This window comes from Narcine bancroftii, chromosome 3, assembly GCF_036971445.1.
Source record: "Narcine bancroftii isolate sNarBan1 chromosome 3, sNarBan1.hap1, whole genome shotgun sequence".
Lineage (NCBI taxonomy): Eukaryota > Metazoa > Chordata > Chondrichthyes > Torpediniformes > Narcinidae > Narcine > Narcine bancroftii.
The window spans coordinates 353,262,382-353,285,030 of record NC_091471.1 but is presented as its reverse complement, the minus strand read 5'-3'; the positions used below and the strand labels follow the sequence as shown (position 1 = coordinate 353,285,030).

The following is a 22,649-nucleotide window of genomic DNA, read 5'->3' as shown; positions in this document are numbered from 1 at the left end:
TTTCTTCTAAGTTGTAAAAAGTCTGAAAACTCTCAGGATGTGGAACAGTTCCGAGCTAAGCGTCAATTTCTCATGAGTGGTTTACCAGATACCTTGAAGAAGCACATGGCAAAGGCTGCAACAGCGATGGAGATCTATTCTTCTGGAGATGTTTCATTCCAAGCTGTGGTTCACGTCCAGCAAAAAAACCAAGGTGAGGTGTCGAAATGTTAAAAGCAGTGGTGCTGTCTGGAAACGAAAGGTTTAGAGTGTTATGGGCAAAACACTAGCAAATGGGACCAGCTTGGTCAGCCTGGATGTAGGGCTGAAGGGCCATGTTGTAGAAATGACTGGAGAAGATGCAGGAAAATGTAGTTTTCAAAGTAAAGAACTTGCCAACACTTCTGATTCTACCAATGAAAGGATGGAGGAATCAAAACCTATGAACTGTTCTGCAAGAACAGATCATTAAAGCTCATCGTTCTTGCACTTTCTTATCTGCATTTTTCCTTGTTTATTTCACGATCTCATGATCCCATAATGATGTTCGGCCAGCTTGATTGAACAATTATTTTTTCCTAATGTTCACTTTTATTTGGATTGTAAATTATTCCCACAGTGTTTTATTTAACCAAAGATTCATTGCTTTTTTGATCTAGCTGCTGTGAAATATGCCCCAGATTGGAAATAATTGTTGTAGCTTAACTTTTTTTTGATTATAGATGGAGTGTGCCAAAATGGAAGACAATCTTAAAATTACCATGTAAAATTATTACAAAATGCGTTGGGTGCTGCTCCATGTTGGAGAGTACTTCTATAAGAGGTCCCTTGCCTTAAGCCTTTCTAAATTTAAATTTATTAAATTTTAAATTTAAAAAACATTTAGACATGCAGCATGGTAACAGGCCATTTCAGCCTACCGTGCGTCCAGTACATTGTGAATGGTGGGAGGAAACTGGAGCCTCGAGGGAAAACCCACGTAGATGTGTGTAGAATGTACAAAATCCTTCAAACCTTTCAGCTCTGTTTGAAAATGTTTCTAATTCTTGGTATGGATCTGTCATATTTTTAAAAATTTAAATCCCAACAAACTTTTAAAGTTTTTTTTCATTTTTCACACTGTGAACCATATCAATCAAAATACATGCAAACACCCCACTTCCCACCCCCGTCCAAACCCATTAAACGTTCAACATATACAATAAAACCATTAAACAATTTTAAAAGTTAATCATAAGGAAAATAATTTAAAATGGTTAGTATGTGATAACATTCTTCAGTTTACCATCTGTAGATCCATTGGATAATCCAAAATAAATGAATATAAAGTCCATTTCTGCATTATCAATGTTTCTACTATTACTTAAAACTGGATAAAGATGGATATTTTTGCAATATTTCTATTGTTTAATGCTCAAACAGTGCACTAAGTTGGTTGATTTGAGCAGAGGGTTGACAAATGAAGTTTTAATTCCACTTGATCATATCTCGTATCTCAGGTATTTTTAGTCCTGCTGTAAAATACTTTAATAACAATACATCACTATTTCAAAAATGTTTTTAAGTTATTTTCTTTCATTGACTAGAATCATTACTGTGGAATCTACCATGGCCCAGCTGTGCTATTCTGAATCAGCTTCGGAACGTGAGGGGAAGAATGGATGGAATTCTGAAAGCTACCCTTTCTCTCGGAGACTTCTCTGAAGTTAAATGCACAACCACTCCCATGGCATCTTGGATTGGGGCAAGTGTCTTTTTATAATTGTGATTTGTATTGATGTTTTATTAATATTGGGTTCAGTTGTGGTCATGCTCATAAGGACTTGCACATCACTCCAGATGAAAAATGGAATGGAAGATGAGCCAACAGACCAGGCTTATTCAGAACTGATAGCAGAGGTCTTAGAGAAGTTGTCTTCTTTCAGGTGTTAAGCTTGGCTCAGTGGTAGTTGCATCATCTCGAGATGATTACAGTTCAAATTGTTAGTTTTCAAAAGGATCAGATCTTTCATATTTCAGAGAGTTTTAATCATGTAATCTAACCCCCTTCCTTACGATATGGAAGGGGTTGGGAATTTTTTTTTAAGTATTTTTTTATTTTTCACACTGTGAACCATATCAACCAAAATATATACAAACGTTTCTCATTAAATAAACACAGTGGTATTTTCTCCCCCCCACCTTCCCTCCCCCCCCCTCCAAAACCAATAAATATTCAACATATACAATAAACCCATTAAACAATGTCATCACACAATGAAAAATAAACAAGAAAAACGTGTCATCTACTTTTACATTCTGAATCAAGTCGTTTTGTCTTCTTATCATTTTAGGGGATGGAGGTCCGAGGCAAGCCCTCTCTGTTATGTTCCATGTATGGTTCCCAAATTTGTTCAAATAATGTGATTTTATTTTTTAAATTGTATGTTATTTCTTCCAATGAAATACATTTATTCATTTCCATGTACCATTGCTGTACTCTGAGGCTCTCTTCTGATTTCCAAGTTGACATTATACATTTTTATGCTACTGCTAAGGCTATCATAATAAATCTTTTTTGCGCTTTATCCAATTTGAGGCCTAATTCCTTACTTGTATTACTTAGAAGAAAGATCTCTGAATTTTTTGGTATGTTGCTTTTTGTGATTTTATTTAATACCAGATTTAGATCTTCCCAAAACTTTTTCACTCTCACATGCCCAAATTGCATGTACTGTTGTTCCCGTTTCCTTCTTACAGTGAAAACATCTATCCCATTTTTAAAAAAAACTTTTGGGGTGTGATCTATAACTTGTGTAACCAATTATACTGTATCATGCGTAACCTTGGGTTTATTATATTCTTCATAGTTCCAGAACATAACTTTTCCCATGTTTCATTTTTATCTTGTGTTTAAATCCTTTCCCATTTTTGTTTAGGTTTATAATTTATTTCATCATTTTCCTTATCTTGCAGCTTAATGTACATGTTCGTTATAAATCTTTTAATTATCATTGAGTCTGTAATCACATATTCAAAGCTGCTTCCTTCTAGTAATCTCAGTCTGTTTCCCAATTTATCCTTTAAATAAGCTTTCAGTTGATGATATGCAAACATTGTACCATGAGTTATTCCATATTTGTACTTAACTGTTTAAATGTTAATAAATTATTTCCCAAAAAACAATTTTCTATTCTTTTGATTCCTTTTCTCTCCCATTCTCTAAAGGAAAGGTTGTCTATTGTAAAAAGCATTAGCAGATTTTGCGTCAGTAGTAATTTTGGTGTTTGGTAATTCATTTTTTTTTCCTTTCTAAGTGGATCTTCTTCCATATATTGAATAAATGATGCAGTACTGGTGAGCTTTTATATTGCACCAACTTTTCATCCCACTTATAAAGTATATGTTCTGGTAATCTAGCTTTATATTCGTTTTTCTAACTCCATTGAATATGGGCCGACAACAAAAACATATCAATCCTTGAGTATGTTTTATGCCTACTCGAATAATATGAGTATTCCTTCTCCTTTGGGTGCTGCCTCCTCCATATATCCATAAGTTTCATTTCCTGCATTGATTTAACCATAAATTTGGCCACTTTATTCTTTTTGCTAGTCTTTTGTCCAGTTTTATCCAACATTGGATCCAAATTAAGGTTAAAATCCCCTCCTATCAATATATTTCTGTGTACTACAATCATCAAAAAAAATCTTGCATAAACTTTTGATCCTCTTCATTGGGTGCATATATATTGAGCAAATTCTGAATATATCAGACACTATCATTAGTCGCACCTCCCTGCTGGATCTATTATTTCTTCCTCTATTTTGATTGATACATTTTTGTTAATTAATATAGCTACACCTCTAGCTTTTGAATTATATGATGCTGCCACTATGTGCCCTACCCAGTCTCTCTTTAATTTATGTTCCACTTCAGTGAGATGCGTTTCCTGCAGAAATGCTATATCTATTTTTTCTTTTTTCAGTAAATTTAATATCCTCTTCCTTTTAATTTGGTTATTATAAACATTAATGTTTATAGTCATATAGTTCAACGTGGCCATCTCTTATTCTGTTTACACCTCATTTCCGCTTCCTCACCACCACCACCCACCTTTTCCCCATTTTTTCATCTGTTTTCCCTTTTTATACTCAATGTATGACAACACATTTAAAAAATAAAATACTCCAACTCCCACATCCAATATTCCCTTAACCCCAAATATCTTCCCCCCCCCTCTGAGTTTCTCCTTATCCTTTGCCGGGCAACCACAACTCCCCTTTCCATTTGGATTGTGAAGCTGCTCGCAAGCGTCAACTGATTTCGCAGTGATGGTTATTCTCTCCCTCCCCCAACCTCCCCAGAAAACACTTATTTTACACTTATAACAAAGTTCTCCCTTTTTTTCCCCTTACTTTCTTCCTTCCCTTCTCTTTCCCTTCTTTAGTTCTTTACATATACATTGTTTTTACATCTTTACATATATATATTTTAAAGCTGTTCTTCATTCTTGTTACATCTTTTCATCTCTCCTTCTGTCCTGCAAGCTTTCTGCAAATTCTTGTGCTTCCACCGGATCCAAGAACAGTCTGTTTTGCTCCCTGGGGATAAATATTTTAAGCACAGCTGGATGTCTTAACATAAATTTATAACTTTTCCATAGGATCGATTTTGCTGTATTAAACTCCTTCCCCTCCTTTAGAGTTCAAAACTTGTGTCTGGGTTTTTTTAAAATCTTTTTTGATCCTTGTATTCCAATGGTTTATTGCCTTCTCTAATTTTATTCCTTGCCCGCTCCACTATATTTTCTCTTGTTGTATATCTCAAAAATTTTACTAAAATGGATCTTGGTTTTTGATGTGTCTGTGGTTTGGGAGCTAGTGTTCTGTGTGCCCTTTCTATTTCCATTCCTTCCTCATTTCGGTTGTTCCCAGGACCTTTTGAGATCCATCCTTTTATAAATTCCTTCCTATCTGTGCCTTCTTAATCTTCCTTTAGGCCCACTATTTTTAAGTTGTTTCGCCTACTATAATTTTCCAACATATCAATTTTCTGAGCTAACAACTGTTGTGTCTCTTTAAATTTTTTTATCACTTTCTTCCAATTTTCCTCTTAAGTCGTTTACTTCCATTTCTACAGCTGTTTCTCATTCTTCCACATTTTCTACTCTTTTCCCTATTTCTGTCATGACTAGTTCTAATCTTTGCATTTTATCTTCTATTCTTTTCATTTTTCTTTTAATTGCACTAAATTCTAATGCTCTCATTTGTTCTTCAAAAAAAGCTTTATCTATATTCTGTCCATCTGTTTTACCTTCTATCTCTCTGTGAAGATCTTGGTCGTCTTCTTCCTCTTCTGTGTCTGTACCTGTGTTTGTGTCTTCTCCTCTTTGTATCTGTGTCTCTTCTGATTTTCCTGATGAGTTGCTTGTCTCACTTTGTTGGGCCTCTTCTTGCTTGGGCACTTGCTGTTGGTCCTCTTTTTCTGAGCTGCTCATCTGTTGATCCTCCTGTTGCTGCTCTTTCCTTTCACCCCGTCGACTTTCTTTCTCACCTGGTTCCTCACTCCCCCTCCTGCCACTTTCCTCATCTTCCAGCTGAGAGCCCTGGTGTCGGGCTTCCCTCAGCTGGTCGCACAGTGGTTGCCCGTTCCTCGGCTGAGCCCCCCTCCTGTTGGTGTTTTCCTTCTCCTTAGATTGCACACTGCACATGTGCGACTCCTCGCGGATGCGCAGTTACGCACTTTTGTTTGGCTCAGAGCCATTTTTGCAGTCCACAGGTTGGGGGGTCGCGTCTCCGCAGGGCCATCACCAACCTCTGAGATCGGGCACTCTTCTCCACCACTGCTCCCTGTTTCTTCATGCAGGTAAGGCCTTCTCCTTTCTTTTCTGATGTCTTCTTTTTTTTCCCGTTGTTTTTACTTTTTCCTTAGGTGCCATTTTCTTTCTCTTCTATACAACTTTAACTTTTATTTCTTATATTTTGTAATTATTGAACTTTTTCTTAACTTTTTTTCTTTTCTGGAGGGGGCTGGTTTTACCCTTCCGGCCACTACTCAATCACGTGACTCCTCGGGGTTGGGTATTCTTGAGACTGGGCATTAAAACCAACATCCTGTGTATTATTGCAAGAGATTACATGCAAGTCTTCCTCAATTTACAAAAAGATGATATTCGACGAAACTTTCAATTTGGGGAAAAAACTATACAGTAAAAAAAAATTTTAAAAAATTACAAAAAGATTGTATTCCAGGGGTATATCTTTTTTCATCGGAAAGCTGTTTCTAGACCTAAAATAATTAACCACAAATATATCAATTCAAGTATCTAAAGTAATAAGAAAACATTTTACGTCAATTAAATCTTAAGAAATTCAAAGCATATATATCCTTTCAACGTATTTGCCAATAGAAACACAAGAGATCCTAAGGGATTTGACAAAACATCCTCTTGTGGGTAAGGTTTCAGAATAAAGGTTTACCCATTTGAGAGGGGGTGAGGCACAATTTTTATTCGGAGAGGGTAACCATGGAGTCTTCGGAACTTTTTTCCCTCAAAGGCTGGTGAGAATAGAATCTTCTTTAAGACAGATGAGCAAGTATATTAAAGTTACCTCAAGTAGATGGGAATGCAGTTGAGAGTGGAATCAAACGTGCATGAGCTTGTTGAATGGCAGAATGGGCTTGAGGGATCAAATGGCCTGCTCCTAATTTGTGATGATGTTCCACGTTAAGGTGCTGACAGGGAAAATGAGGGATAAAATTGAAACGAATGTATGGTTTATGTGGTAATGGTGTCTCTGAGCCTGATGGATTTTGTGATTTTTGAGGCTGATGGTTTTTTCTGTGACTGTTCCTGTGTAGCTCATAAATAAGCCCTTTAAGCCCCATTGATGTTTGTATTATCATAAATTACTTGTCTGTATGTTAAATTGTATGTGGGAGAGAGGGGGGTGGGGAGGGGCTAAATATGCACACACAGGAATGTTGGAAAGATTGAATGGTTTGTTGGGTTTTGTGAGTCTATGAAAATCATAAATATTCCAAACAAAAAAACTAGGAAGACAATTGAATGTATGTGGGAGGAGAGCACCGGGGTTCATACCATTGGGCTGTAAGCTATTATCTGGAACTGTGTATATAATAGATCAAGCCATTGATAAGTTACATTGATAAATTATGACCAATCCTATTAATGCATTGTTGTCAATCAAGTGAAAGTGATGTGGACATAGTGCATCACAAATGAGACTGGCAATTTTTTTGTAACAGCAAAACAAAAACCTCATGAATCAAGGATATTTACTCCAGATGGTCAGTGGCATTACTTGAAAATTCATAAAATCAAATGGTCACATATCCAAGAGCACCTGCATGAGCTGCTGAGTTGCTTTCATCCTTCAACCAACATTTTATAAGATAGATTATCTGGTCATTTATCTTGTTGCTATTTATGGGAGCTTGTGCCGATCACCTGCTCCATTCCAAGATTGCAGTAAATTCCAAAACTCTTGATAAGATCCCACTGCTCTCATTTCCTCTCCACACCAGTGTTGCATGCGCACTAAATGCGGGCACAGAAACTAACGACTGAATAATTTTTTTTGAAAATAACTGCTGTTAACAATTCACTCTCAAAGTACAGCTAAAAAATTCTTCATTAAAAGCCTCTAATTTGGAAGCGTAAATATTTGCTGACTCAGCCCTTGGTCATCAATCACTGCCTGTGATTTTCTCCATACACCTGTAATTACCTGCTTATGATGTGACGCTCCAGCCTCACTGACTTGAAGCATCTAAGATGACGTGGCCTCTGTCGATTCATGATCTCAAATCTATCCAAAAACTTTAACTTTGCTTCAAAGGGTGTTCTTTTTTAAAATTTAATTTGTTTTAAACTACTTTTCGAACCTATGTACGTAGAAAACGAAGAACCCAGAAGTAAAATGTGCTGACTAATCAGCTAAAGACATAATTTAGCCAGAAAAGGTGCTTAAGATTCACAAGAATTTTAACGGAGCTGGAAAGTTTCATTTGAGGAGAATTCAGGATATTTCTCCCCAGATCTTCAAAGGCTGAGGGAGATTTATAAAATCGTGTGGGGCATAGTCTTTTCCCAGGGTGGCAAGTCTAAAACTAGAGAGCAGAAATTTGTGAGGGAGAAAAATTTAAAAGGGATCTGAGGAGCACCTTCTCCACACAGGGTGGTGGGTACATGAATCAAATTGCCTACGGCATGGGTAAAAGTGGATACAGTTTTTAAGTTTAAAAGACATTTGGACAGAAACATGGATAGGAAAAGTTTAGAGGGATGTGGACTAAACATAAATGGAATGAGCTTAGGTTGAAGACTCGATTGGCATAAATGTTGGGCTGAAGGGCATGTTTCTGTGCTGTAAAGCTCTGACTCGACCTCTACTTTCTCAATCCCTCCACTTGCTGACTGACTACTCTTGTATCCCACTTCTGCCACAGAACCAACATTTCACATGTCCAGTTTAATGAAACTATTAGGGTAGAAACCTTGTAGCTGAGTGAAAATATTAATATAACCTATTGACCTTGAAGTTGCACAAGACAGCAGTCCTAGTTGAATTTGTTGGAAATGGGTTTCTTTAAATCTCATGCAGAATGAAGGCACAAGTTCAATGAATTTAAATGCTTTAAATTTTACTCCATAGTTATCTAACCGGAGTACAGCATTCTCGCAGGACGTCCAGAAGTGCTTACTTGAAGAGATAAAAGCATCCAATCCAGATTTCCCTGCACATAAACTGTTCAAATCATTACTCCAGAAACGAAAGGAACATTTTGCAGACATGCTCAGAACCGGTCAGTGACATTAGGGTAGTGTTTGTGTATGGCTTTGTTTTAATTCAATGAACATGCTATAGTGGCATGTATTTTTTTGGGATATCATTACCAGCTATTATAATAAGTGCATCATCAAAGTTGGAACATAATTATTGAACATTAGAGCAGAGAAACAGGCCCTCTAGTATGTGCCGAACTTTTATTCTGGGTAGTTCAACTGACTTGGACCCATTCATGCCCTCCCCATTTGTGTTCTTGTCTAAATTTTTTTAATATTAAAAATCAACTCTCATTTGCCACTTCAGCTGGCATCTCGTTCTGCACTCCCACCTCTCTATCTGTGAAGAAATTCCCCCCAATGTTCTCCAAAACCTCTCCTTCACCCTTAACCCATGTCCTTTGGTTTATATCAATGGAAAGAACTTGATTGCATTTACCTATCTATTCCCTTATTCTTCTCCGCTCTAGGTATTGAAGTCCTAACCTGCCTAACGTATCCCTGTAATTCACTTCCTCAAAGCCCAAATTCATTTCCTCAAGTCCCAAACTCATGTCTGTCTTTATCAAGGGGCTCAGTTGGACAAGAATTTCATGCTTCTCCACTCTGGTTGACTTGCCATACCACATCTAGTCAAATTATATTTCCCATTGCAGATGAAGTTCAGATTGGATGCCAGCTGATTATCAAAGGACAGCTAAATAAACTATAAAAATTAAGCAAAAAATTAAACATTAGAAGCCTAGCTTGGTATAAAATTAAACTGTAAATGGGTTTAAGATAACAGTGCCCATAATTCGCAGGCAGTTAGCACAACTGAGTGTGTCAGTAACCTGGGTTCGAATCCGCCACTGTCTGTAAGGTGTTTGTATGTTCTCCCCTATCTGCATGGGGTTCCTCCAGGTGCTCCGGTTTCCTCCCACCATTCAAAACGTACAGAGATCATAGGTCGATTGGTGTATTTCGGAGCATGGGCTTATGGGCTGGAAGGGCCTGTTACTGTGCTAGATTTAAATTTTTTAAAATTTAGACATAGAGCACGGTTAACAGGCCTTTTTGGCCCACAAGTTCACGCCGCCCAATTAACCTACATCCCAGTACATTTTGAACGGTGGGAGTAAACTGGAGCCCTGGGGAAAACCCACGCAGTCACGGGGAAAACGTACAAACTCCTTACAGATAGCACAGGATTCAAAGACCAGTCCCAATCGCTGCCACTATGCCAAACGTGCAGTGTCTTTTTTTAATTGAAAATAATTCAGCTAATTATCAAGTAACCTTTGTTATTTCCTTTCCAATTCATTGCAAGTTGTTTTCATGGGTTAAATTTAAAAGCATCAGATGCATCACCAAAATGGTTGCTCTCCATTCTGTGGATTTAGTTGTAATTGACCATGGTATAGTATTTTTTGTATGTAGTCTTGTTCACCTGTCGCCTCTCTTCCTCTTTAATCTTTAATCTTTGCAACATTTTTAACTCTGTAAAGATAGGTGCCCTCCTTCACTTTAATTTGTTGACCATCTGCTTGATTGAATCACAGATGGGCATATGTTTACCAATATTACAGATTACAGCGATCATACTTAAAAAGCTTTGAAATTCTCTTCCCACGGCTCTGTATCTCTATCGCTTTTTCTTTACCCTTTTGTCTTTGAAACCAACCAATAGATCAAACTTTGGTCCCCTTCAGTATCTCCTTGGGTGGCTTGTTGTTAGATTTTATTTATTAATTCTATTGTGAACTTGAAGATTTTTGTGATTTTTGAACATGCTACTTTATATAAATTGTGCAACGTGAGATGAATGTTGTTGCATTTGTGATGCTCTTTCAACTTGGTGTTTTTAATTCTTAGGATCTTGCAATAAAATTGAAAATTCTTGCATAGAACTTGATACAGGCCCTCAGGAAGTGTGTTCTGTATATACCAGTCCAGAACCACTCTTGGGAAAAAGGAAGAGAAAGATTGAAAGACAGGGACAGAAACAAAAAAAGAAATCACTTGACAGCAAACAGGAATTGATCATTATTCAAGATGAGGAAAATTGCACTTTGGAGATGTCCACAAGGTCTGAGGACTCGAAGAACATCCAAAGCCAGAACTGCTCAGCTTCTACCAGAAACTGGCTCAGATCTATTAAGAGAAAGCAGCAAGACTCTGAAAGCAAAATCAAAGTAGCAGAAGCTCAGCCTATCCCTGCCCCATCATGTATTTCTGAATTGACTGATCAACCAAAGAGGAAGGAAGCAGCCACTTTCGACGGTAATGAGTTTCATTTCTAAATTACGCTGATATGTCTGGCCTGAAAATAGGATCACCAAACATTTCTTCAAAGCTGATCTCGTTATTTTGTTTTTATAGAATGATTATTTCCTATTTTGTTTGGTTATTCAAATTTAAATTCCCTGACCGTTGCATGGTATTTGATCGTGTATTTCTGTTATTATTGTAGCTCCAAGATGAGAAGGAAATAGTATTGTTGTGATAGGGAGACCTTATCTAGTGGGAGAGGGTTTGACCATTGGGTCAGTAGGACTGAATGTCACAAGGGGCAACTCAGATAGGGGGGACATTTGGGGTTAAGGGAATTTTAGATGTCGGAGTTGTTGAAGTATTTTGTTTAGAAGTGTTGTCGTACATTGAATTCAAAAAGGGAAAACTGAGAGATGAAAATGGGGAAAAGGGGAAAGGTGGTGGTGAGGAAGCAGAAATGAAGTGTAAACAGAGTATGAGATGGCCATGTTGAACTATATAAATATTAATGGAATACATAACCAAATCAAAAGGAAGAGGCTATTAAATTTACTGAAAAAAGAAAAAAATAGATATAGCATTCATGCAGGAAACGCATCTCACTGAAGTGGAACATAATAAATTAAGGAGAGACTGGGTGAGGCACGTAACGGCAGCATCATATAATTCAAAAGCCAGAGTTGCAGCTATATTAATCAATAAAAACGTACCAATCAAAATAGAGGAGGAAATAATAGATCCAGCAGGGAGGTATGTAATGATAAAGTGTCAGATATATTCAGAATTCTAGAATTTGGTCAATATATATGCACCTAATGAAGAGGATCAAAAGTTTATGCAAGATTTTTGAAGACTGGAGGGGAATATATTGATAGGAGGGGATTTTAACCTTAATTTGGACCCAAAGGTGGATAAAATAGGACAAAAAAGGCTAGCAAAAAGAATAAAGTGGCCAAATTTATGATTAAATCAATGCAGGAAATGCAACTTTTGGATATATGGAGGAGGCAACAACCAAAGGAGAAGGAATACTCATATTATTCAAGTAGACATAAAACGTACTCAAGGATTGATGTTTTTGTTGTCAGACCATATCCAAGGGAGAGTTAGGAAAACGGAATATAAAGCTAGATTGCTATCTGATCATTCACCCCTGTTATTAGCAATAGAACTGGAGGACATCCGACTAAGGGCATATAGATGGAGATTAAACTCCATGCTACTTAAAAGACAGGAATTTAGAGAATTTATTGAACGCTATATTAAAATGTACTTTGAAATAAATATGGAATCAGTGAAAGACAAATTTATATTATGGGATTCAATGAAAGCCTTCATTAGAGGGCAGATAATAAGTTATGTAACTAAGATGAAAAAGGACTGCAATCGGGAAATAGAACAGTTGGAAAGGGAAATAGTAAGTACAGAAAAAGAACTAGCAACAAAGGAAGATGCCACAAAAAGAAGAGAATTGGCAGACAAAAAAATAAAATATGAAACATTACAAATGTGGAGAAGAACATAATGAAAATAAAGCAGAAGTATTACGAGCTAGGAGAAAAAACGCACAAAATACTAGCCTGGCAACTTAAAACAGAACAAGCTAAAAGAACTGTATTGGCATCAAGGAAAAAGGACAAACAAATTGCATATAACCCGACAGAGATCAATGAAAACTTTAAGGAATTCTATGAACAATTATACCAAACTGAGAACGAAGGGAAAGAAGACAAAATAGATGAGTTTTTAGCTAAAATTGAACTACCGAAATTGCAAGAAGAGGAGCAAAACAAATTGATAAAACCATTTGAAATAGAGGAAATACAAGATATATTAAAAAAGCTGCCGAACAATAAAACGCCTGGAGAGAATGGACTCCCAATGGAATTCTATAAATCATTTAGAGTTAATAATTCCTCCTCTCCTGGAAGTAATGAACCAGATAGAAGAAACACAAAACTTGCCAGATTCATGTAAAACAGCAATAATTACAGTAATACCACAGAAGGGGAAAGATCCACTAATACCAGCATCATATAGACCAATATCTCTTCTTAATTCAGATTATAAGATAATAGCTAAACTATTAGCAAACAGATTGGCCGATTGTGTACCAAAAATAGTAAAACAAGATCAAATTGGATTTATTAAGAAAAGTCGAACAACGGACAATGTCTGTAAGTTCATTAATTTAATCCATGAAGTACAAGGAAATAAGATACTAACAGTGGCTGTTGCTTTAGACACAGAGAAAGCCTTTGACAGGGTAGAATGGAATTATTTATTCAAAACATTACAGAGGTTCAACCTACCAGAAAAATATTAATTGGATTAAAGCATTATATAAGAGACCATTGGCGAAGGTGACAATAAATGGATATGTATCGAACCAATTTAAATGAAGTAGGTCAACTAGGCAGGGATGTCCACTATCTCCCTCACTGTTGCTTTAGCAATAGAACCATTGGCAGAACTGATAAGAACAGAAAATAAAACAAAAGGGATAAAAATAAAGGAGAAGGAATGTAAAATCAATTTATTTGCAGATTACATCATAGTATACTTAACAGAACCAGAAATACCAATAAAAGAACTACATAAGAAATTAAAGGAATATGGAGAAATATCGAGGTACAAGATCAACGCAAATAAAAGCCAATGAATAATGCAGATTACAGAGTTTAAAAAAGAATCACCATTTAAATGGCAAACACAAGCAATCCGATACCTTGGTATTAGATGAGATAATAATTTAGGCCACCGATACAAATTAAATTATCAGTAGGACTGAATGTCCAGTTTCTGTGCTGTGTAGCTGAGGGAGTAGTTGGGAAAATTTGTCATTCAAAATGCTTCGCCCCTTTGTATTTGTGGCTGGCAACAAAGAGCAATGTTGAAAAATACCAGACATGGAAGCAGTCTAATATACGGAACTAATTCATTGAGGAGGCTGTCACGTGGCTGTACCTGATGGCTAGTAAATTGTGTGCTTTGTGAATGTAATCATGGGATTCTGAATTAGCTGACCAACCAGGAAGCTTCTGATGGTCATCCAGTTTTTCCTTCAGTGTACCAATATTTAGTCAAGCCTCCATGAGCATATTTACAGCTGTGACCCCATTCATCCCCTTGAGACTTCCATCCCTTATTTCTAAATTGCTTCCCTGACAGAACGTGAATCTACTCTACTCTTGTGCATATTAAAACCAAACACTGAGATAATAGTGCATTTGTCACAATTAAAGTGAGGTGAGAAGAGTCTTCACCTTGCTTTATCCAGATGCTGAAGATGATTGCAGATATCTTCCTGCTACTTTATATTGGTGGTTGAGCCAGTGGATGGGCAGTGGGAGGAGGACAGTGTTCTCCCTGTAACTGAGGTGATAATTGGGAAAAAAAAATGCATCCAAGCTTTCCTGCTGTTCAACTAATTGCCATAAAATGAAGGACAGTAAACTTGACTTGGATTCTTTTCCTTCACCTTTTTTCAAAGGTTTAGCTCTGTGAGAGAAGCATTCTTAAAAGTTGTAAATATGCTTGATTAATCAGGCAAAATTGCTCACAGAAACAGGTTAAGGATCTGATCTTAACCAGCATCGAAAGGTAGAAAGAGACTGAGGGAGGATTCTGTAGCCGTCAAATGACGGTGTCGATTGTGTGAGCTGATGGAGTCTTTGATCCTCCTGCTGGTAATATTGTGCTATTTCTGATCCTGAATGAGTTCTCCAATTTCAAATCGCCTGCTCCCTCTTGGTCCCTTTCTCTTTGTTACTGATGCATCTTTCCAAAACGGGGTGGCATGGGTGGCATAGTGATTGGCACAATGCTGTCTCTTCTCCCTGTGTCTGCATTGGTTCTTTTTCCCGGGGCTCTGATTTCCTCCTGTCCTTCAAAATGCACCGGGGTGTTGGTTAATGGGGTGTAAATTTGGCAGCACTGACTTGATGGGCCAAATTGGCCAGTTACAGGACTGTATGTCTAAATTTTTTAAAGAAATTTAAATTTAACCCCAAGTTTCTTTCCACTTCCCCAGTTCACACACACCCTCTCCCCTCTCCCACTGTTTCATCTGGCCACCATCCCTCCTTGTATACTTTCACGTACCTTCAGTAGCTGTCTCCACCTTCACCCTCCCATGCCCCTTGTGCATTCCATCTACCATTTTTCCCCCCACTTTGTCTGGTTCCACCTCTCCCAATTGTCTCTAAACTCCATCCCTCCTGTTTCCTACCTGGCTCCATCTGTCTATTAACCTTCACCCAATCTCAGTCCACTTATCACCTAATGATCCTTCCCTTCTTTACTGCCTGTCTTCCCTCCCCTTTCTCAGCCCTATTACATGCAAGGTTTCAACCTGAAATGTTGATTTTTCTGTTTTTCTCGATGGAAGAGTTTTTTTTTGCTCCAATCAGTATCTGCACTGTCTTGTCGCCATTTTCAAGATTCCTTTATTGACATGTAATATTATAGAGCATGTAATATTACACAAAATTACCTTGCCATAAGGCAGACACAGTCGCCATTAGTGTCGCGCAGCAATTCTGACAGAACAAGAGAAAGAATAAAAGGAGTCCCTTCAGAGAGTGTCCATGGATTTGTTTTCAGCACTCTTGCTGCCTCTACAGCCACACCGACTCTTGTTCGATCCAGCAGCAAACCAAGCTCCTGATCCAAAACTCCGACACACAGGGAGCCCTTCTTGAAACCCATCTCCAATACCTGGGCAGTCTCCAGCAGCCTGTGCAGGTCGCCCGACCACCAGACACCCATAGCCTGTAAGGATTCCTCAGCACTGGTCAGTCTTGTAGGGTTATCTTTATCCTTATCGATGGGGATGGGTGTTCTTTCTGTGATGCTCTGTGCCAGTCCACTGCTCCCTGGAGTCTGAAATCCTTTGGCTGCTGCCAAGCAGAGCTAGTGCTAACTTGGGTGCGAACCTGTGTTTCCAGGATTTTAGTTTAAAAACACTGTCCGCTCCTTTAACAGGCTGTTAAAGTACAGCAGCACTGTGTCTCCACTCTCCATGGTCCACACCAGCGGCAGCACTGCCATTGCAGCAGTTCGGGCAATGCTGCCATTTTTTCTATCCCTACATTCAATTACAGAAAATTTTAATATAACTTTTCTCTTCAGGTTTAGTCATGGAAGATCTGCTATGGACAGAGAAATACCAGCCGCAACATTCCAGTGAACTTGTGGGAAATCTCAGTGCTGTTAGGAAATTGCACGTGTAAGTGATGTGAACTTTAGTGAGCAGCCTGAGAATGGCTCCTCTTATTTTCTCTAAATTCCAAAAACTTTGAAAATAGTTTTGGGTGGCATGGTTAGCACAACGCTATTACAGTGCCAGCAACCCAGTTTCAAATCTGCCACTGTTTCTAAGGAGTTTGTACGTTCTTCCTGTGACCGCAAGAGTTTCCTCCCATATTCCAAAGATGAGCAGGGTTAGTAGATTAATTTGGTCACAATGGGTGCTCTTGGGGCAGAACTATGCTCTAAATTTTTTTGAACAGAATAAGTCATTACATTAACTTTGAATGTTATGGTTTGAGATGAGGCAAGAATGATTTCTGTGCTGACCTGTGCTAATTCAGATGACTCTTGAATGAGGGAAACTTGCAAGTGTTCTAAAGTTTGACCCGGCACCCGAGGACTGCATTTCAATGAGGGTGGTGAAAACTGATGACACACAGGAGGTTAGAATTGGAGAATCTGCCAACTCAACACAAGAAAAGTATTTAACTGCACCCTGAAACTCTACCTGCAGATAAACCATTGAATTGCTAATAATTTACAAATGAGTTGTACAGGTTAGATTTTTAACGACATTATTGTACTTTTTGGATGAACAATGTTGTTTCGTTTCACTCATTGCATGGTTTTGTGTCCTTTGATATAGTTGGTTAATGGAATGGAAGAAGAGAGCAGATAAAGAAGAAACAAGAAACCAGAAGGAAAGAAAAACGGAAAAAGATAAGAACGTGGGTATGTAATATTCCACAGTATTATTCTGGATAATGTTCTGTGCCTGATTTAGTACATTGTTCTTCAAAATATTTCCACTCTGCATTGTTAATGTTGGGAGCTATGCCACCCTGGCCAACAGAAACTGATCAGCTTTCAAATGGAAAATGTGTTGTGATCAAAAGCTGCATTCTCTTAATGCTGTAATTCAGTAGACTAAAATAAACCCCTAGCTAATATTCAAGCATTAACCAGTTTTATAAAAGGATTATCTGGCTATTATCTCATTGTGTTGTTTGTGAAAAATGGCCATGAGCAAGTTTTCTGTACCAGCATGGTAACTATACTTAGAAGTGTTTCATCAATTTTAAAGGACGTTAAGGTATCCTGGGGTTTATGAAAGATGCTATTTCAATGCAAGGCTTTTCTTTTCATTCATAACATAATCTGCCACTATCTGTAGTACATCCCATGATCTGCATGGATTTTCCCCAAGTGTTCCAGTTTCCTCCCATCCTCCAGAAAAGTAGGGGATTGGTAGATTAATTCGGTGTAATTGGGCAGCATGGGTTTCAATTGTCAGAATTGGCTTCTACCATGCTGTAAATAAATTTAATAAAATGTAATTTTAAAAATTAATTTAAAAATTGAGAGTTGCAACAGAATTGCAGTCATTCTCAGGTACTGGCAGTTCAATTACTTTTCATTTTTGTTTATCGAACCTGTATGATCTGTAATCGAATCTGTTTTTCCTGCCTCTTTCTCGCTGCAGATGCTTGGGAAAACAGTGATTTTGACTTGGAGAGTTCTGGGGATGAAGATTTTTTATGCAATACGGTGCTAATCACTGGACCTCCTGGAGTTGGGAAAACAGCTGCAGTTTATGCTTGTGCTCAGGAGTTGGGTTTTAAGGTTTGTCTTCCACTTTCAGTACATTGTAGCACCTTAACTCCACACTGTTAAATATTTCAGAAAATTGATTGCAATCATTTTCTGTTAATTTCAATGGAAATCATTGGGTTTCTATCAAAGTTCACAATTAATCGAACAAACATTTATCCCTTGTGTGATTGTGTGTGCAGTTACGATAGTTAAGCCCCTGGTACTTGTCTCCTGTGGGGATTGGTAGGTGCCGGATAAGTGAATCTTCTGTTATGTGTTGGGTAGATTGGAAACTAATGGCCAGACACGCCAATTTTAAACTTCAGTATTTTTTTACCTTTTGTTTTGCTGGTCGCTTAAGGCTGCAGGTTGCTTGAATTTTAGATGACTGGGGTTTTACTATATTAACTTTGAGCACTATTTGTTTGCATTTTGAGAAGATGATGTTCCTTTCATTATTTAGATCATCAGTAATTATACCTCCAAGCATCCTCAGTGGGTGTTTTGTAATAGAATGCTAGGCTTCCCTCCACAATAGGTTCAAATATCCCTAACCCGTGTTTTTATTTCTATAGGTATTTGAGGTAAATGCTTCCTCACCACGAAGTGGCAGGCAGATCCTCTCTCAGCTCAAAGAAGCCACCCAGTCTCACCAAGTTGATAAGCAGGGAGCAGGGGCCTTCAAGCCTGCCTTCTTCAGTGGTACCAAGTCTCTTCCAGTACAAACAGCCAAATCTCCAAGTGAGTTTCAAATGTTTGTGTCCTTGACAACACTGCTCTTATTTTGTGCAGTTTGTTTTCATTTTTGTGCAGCAAATTGCTGTGATCAGGGTGTTTTGCCTGAAGGCCCTAAAAAAAAAGTGCCGGGAGATATCGCATGAGGAAAGATGGATAGCTCTTTCATAGAGGTGAATGCATACAGACCTGTTTATTAGATCAGATTTTCATAGTGGTCCATCCATGTGACCTTCAAGATTTTTTTTAAAAATTCCATTGGATATTAAAAGATGTGTCTGTATTCTCCTCAGTCATTTCTTCTCCTGAAGTGTGGATATTTTTATTGGAATCTTAATTGTCATCTGACTGGATGATGAATCAGTCCATTCAGACCATAAAACATTTGGGGGAATAAAATGTGAATTAAACAGAGAGCTAATGGTAATTGGTTTGTGAATGAGTGTAGATTATTTATTGAAGTAATAGTTTGCCATTTCGTGCCATGTGACTTGCTTGATTTAGAAGAATGCCATGGGATTTTTGTATATCTTTGACAATTAACTTCTGGTGTTGAGTGTTTAAATCTTTTTTTTAAACTTCGTAAGAGGTAGACTGTTCTAATGTGAGAATGAGGGTTGATCTTTGATCTTACTATATTCCCACGATAGCCATGTGCTTTGCATTTGCGAAACCACCTTCTACAACTCTGAGTTGTAGCTCCACTAAAATGATTTTGCTTTTCTAGAGAAAGCAAACTCTCCCAGAAGTGTTGTCTCATCACCCAGGAAAATTCCCTTGTCTCCGAGGAGAAGAGTTTCAAAGAAGAGCCTTGCACCCACGTTTTTGGCCAATTTCATCAAAGCCCCATTGAAAACTAGTAAGAGTGAAGAACCAGAAAAAACTGACCATCAAATAAATGGTGAGGAAATAAGTTTCATTGAAACACATTCTCCTTGGTTATTTAAGTCTGACATCCTCAAGTGGGATAGCAAGATGTGGGCGGGGAGCATATTCGTGCATGGAAATATTCTTAACTCTGGGATCTTGATTGAAATTTCCTGTTTAATTTTGGTCAGAGATGATTAACTTTTTCACTCAAAGCTGCGAATCTTTAGAAACCAGGAATTCATAAGTTGCTTAGTTGAAGCCCTTCTTCCTTTTTCAGTATTTTTATTAGATTTTTGTATAAGAATACATACAGGAAAAGAGTGGTGCATAACAATGTTACAACTGTAACAAGATAAGCAAACTCACTATAACAGAGAATAAATGTACATTATGCAACACTATTAATTTACAGATAAAGTAGAGAAGTGAAAAAGAAAAATCATAAAAAAAATAATTTTATAATCCAAACCCCAAACCATTCCAAAGTTGCATGGCTAATATTAAAAAAGTACACGACAGGTACACTATCTTTTATTTGGACATCTAAAATCCAGAAGGCTCCAAAATCCGGCAAGTGGGGAGAGAGACGGCAGTGTGAGTCAGGGTAAGGGGGAATATACTGGCAGCATGACTCGGGCGGTGGGGGGGGGGTGGAGAGACCGGCAGCGCGAGTCAGGCAGACGAGGGGGGAGAAGAGACGGTAGCGTGACTTGAAAGAGGTGGGGGTGGATACGGCAGCACAATTCGGGTGGGCTTAAATCTGGCTATTCGAAATTTGGAACACTCTTCCCCCAAGTGTTCCGGATAAAGGATCGTGTACCAGTACTAGTAAAAATAAATGCAAATCCATGAGAATCACAGACTACTTAATTATCATTACCATTAAAAGTTATGTAAATAATTTGAAAAGGAGCCCCAAAGATTTGAAAAATTTAAATTTAAAACACTTGTTGAATATCTAATTTTCTCCAAAATTAAATATGACATCAAATCATGTAACTATTGCTTATGAGTGGGCTGCACAGCATCATTCCATCTAATCAAAATAACACATCCTGCAGTGAGAGAAGCAAAGTCTAATAATATGATGTTGAGATGAAGACAATTTCACTACCTTTTGTTCAAGGATATGGTGTTAGGTTTACATTAATAATTATTGATAAAATACAGAAGACCTCTTCCCAATATTTGACATGGGTCAAACAAGACCAGAGCATGTGAATTAGTGAACCATCCTCATTCCTGCATCTGTCACAATAAGGGCTGATACTAGGACAACTATGAGCTAATTTAACTTTTGACATCGGATGAATTAATGTTATTAAGAAGAATATTTTACCCAAATTTTTATATTTTTCAAGCTATTCCAATTTTTGCTCTTAAATCTTTTTTTAACTCACTTTATTATATCATGTATTTGGGGAAAATAAATGTTCTCACATAAATAAAGTTTATCTCTAAAATCTCAAAACGAATGGATGTTTGGCTCTACTTAATCTTAGATTCTATTATTGGGCTGTTACATTTGCGGAAACTGCCAAAATGTTTGGCCTGGTAGTCAGCCTGAAGAAAACTGAGGTCCTCCATCAGCCAGCTCCCCACCATGACTACCAGCCCCCCCACATCTCCATCGGGCACGCAAAACTCAAAACAGTCAACCAGTTTACCTATCTCGGCTGCACCATTTCATCAGATGCAAGGATCGACAATGAGATAGATCTTAAGTCATCATAAGGCAAATAGCGCCTTTGGAAGACTACACAAAAGAGTCTGGAAAAACAACCAACTGAAAAACCTCACAAAGATAAGCGTATACAGAGCCGTTGTCATACCCACACTCCTGTTCGGCTCCGAATCATGGGTCCTCTACTGGCATCACCTACGGCTCCTAGAACGCTTCCACCAGCGTTGTCTCCGCTCCATCCTCAACATCCATTGGAGCGCTTTCATCCCTAACGTCGAAGTACTCGAGATGGCAGAGGTCGACAGCATCGAGTCCACGCTGCTGAAGATCCAGCTGTGCTGGGTGGGTCACGTCTCCAGAATGGAGGACCATCGCCTTCCCAAGATCGTGTTATATGGCGAGCTCTCCACTGGCCACCGTGACAGAGGTGCACCAAAGAAAAGGTACAAGGACTGCCTAAAGAAATCTCTTGGTGCCTGCCACATTGACCACCGCCAGTGGGCTGATCTCGCCTCAAACCGTGCATCTTGGCGCCTCACAGTTTGGCGGGCAGCAACCTCCTTTGAAGAAGACCGCAGAGCCCACCTCACTGACAAAAGGCAAAGGAGGAAAAACCCAACACCCAACCCCAACCAACCAATTTTCCCCTGCAGCCGCTGCAACCGTGTCTGCCTGTCCCGCATCGGACTTGTCAGCCACAAACGAGCCTGCAGCTGACGTGGACTTTTTACCCCCTCCATAAATCTTCGTCCGCGAAGCCAAGCCAAAGAATGTAACCAAAATATAATAAAATGGGTGGCCCAATGTAGGTTGACTTGGAGTTGAATTTGACTCAGAAATGTTTTATTATTTCACTACTTGGACCGTTTTTGCCTTTTTTCTTTTGGTTAAAAAAAAATTGATAATCGAGTGGTCAAACACACGATTTAGAAAACATTTAGACTCCAAAGGTTTCTCCTTTTTGGTCCTATTCTATCAAATTACTTTTTTCAACTTCCTTTGATGGACTCTGTCTTTCAGAAATGATTCAGATGAGGTATTAAATGTTCTTATGTTTTATTTATTGATAATAATCTTGCTACAATTGAGCAACCAAATTTAATTTACCAAATTCTCATTTATTTTTAGGTGCTTGCAGATTAGGGACTTTCTCCATTCTCAACTTCAAACCTTTTTCCAGCTCCTGTTATGAATTTGATAGAAACAATTTACAATCTACAACCATCTCATAAAAGGTTAATATTTTTTGTATATGGACGCTTTGCTGAAATCCGGGCAAGCTTCATTGGATAAAATTAAAAAGACATGGGAGCAGGATCTCCATATTTCAATTCCTGAAGATTCTTGGAACTCTTTTTAAATTGGTTAACATATCATTTCTTTGTGTCTGTCAATCATTAACTACAATTTAAAGTTGTGCATTAAGCTTGTATGTCAAAAGTTAAATTAGCTTGTATTTATCCTGAGCCCTTCAAGGTCTTTTGGTGCAGT

The 22,649-nt window shown here is 38.0% G+C and overlaps 1 protein-coding gene across 5 annotated transcripts in view; it reads left to right on the top strand.

Moving 5' to 3' along the window:
• atad5a (ATPase family AAA domain containing 5a) overlaps positions 1-22,649 on the top strand; it is a 54,025-nt gene that overhangs the window by 17,400 nt on the left and 13,976 nt on the right. For all 5 annotated transcript variants that reach the window (XM_069929830.1, XM_069929828.1, XM_069929829.1 and 2 more), the window contains exons 8-16: positions 12-193; positions 1,566-1,723; positions 8,640-8,790; positions 10,625-11,032; positions 16,157-16,253; positions 16,923-17,008; positions 17,760-17,899; positions 18,445-18,610; positions 19,332-19,505. In XM_069929830.1, the coding sequence (XP_069785931.1) occupies positions 12-193; positions 1,566-1,723; positions 8,640-8,790; positions 10,625-11,032; positions 16,157-16,253; positions 16,923-17,008; positions 17,760-17,899; positions 18,445-18,610; positions 19,332-19,505 (1,562 nt within the window). The remainder of the gene's footprint in view (positions 1-11; positions 194-1,565; positions 1,724-8,639; positions 8,791-10,624; positions 11,033-16,156; positions 16,254-16,922; positions 17,009-17,759; positions 17,900-18,444; positions 18,611-19,331; positions 19,506-22,649) is intronic.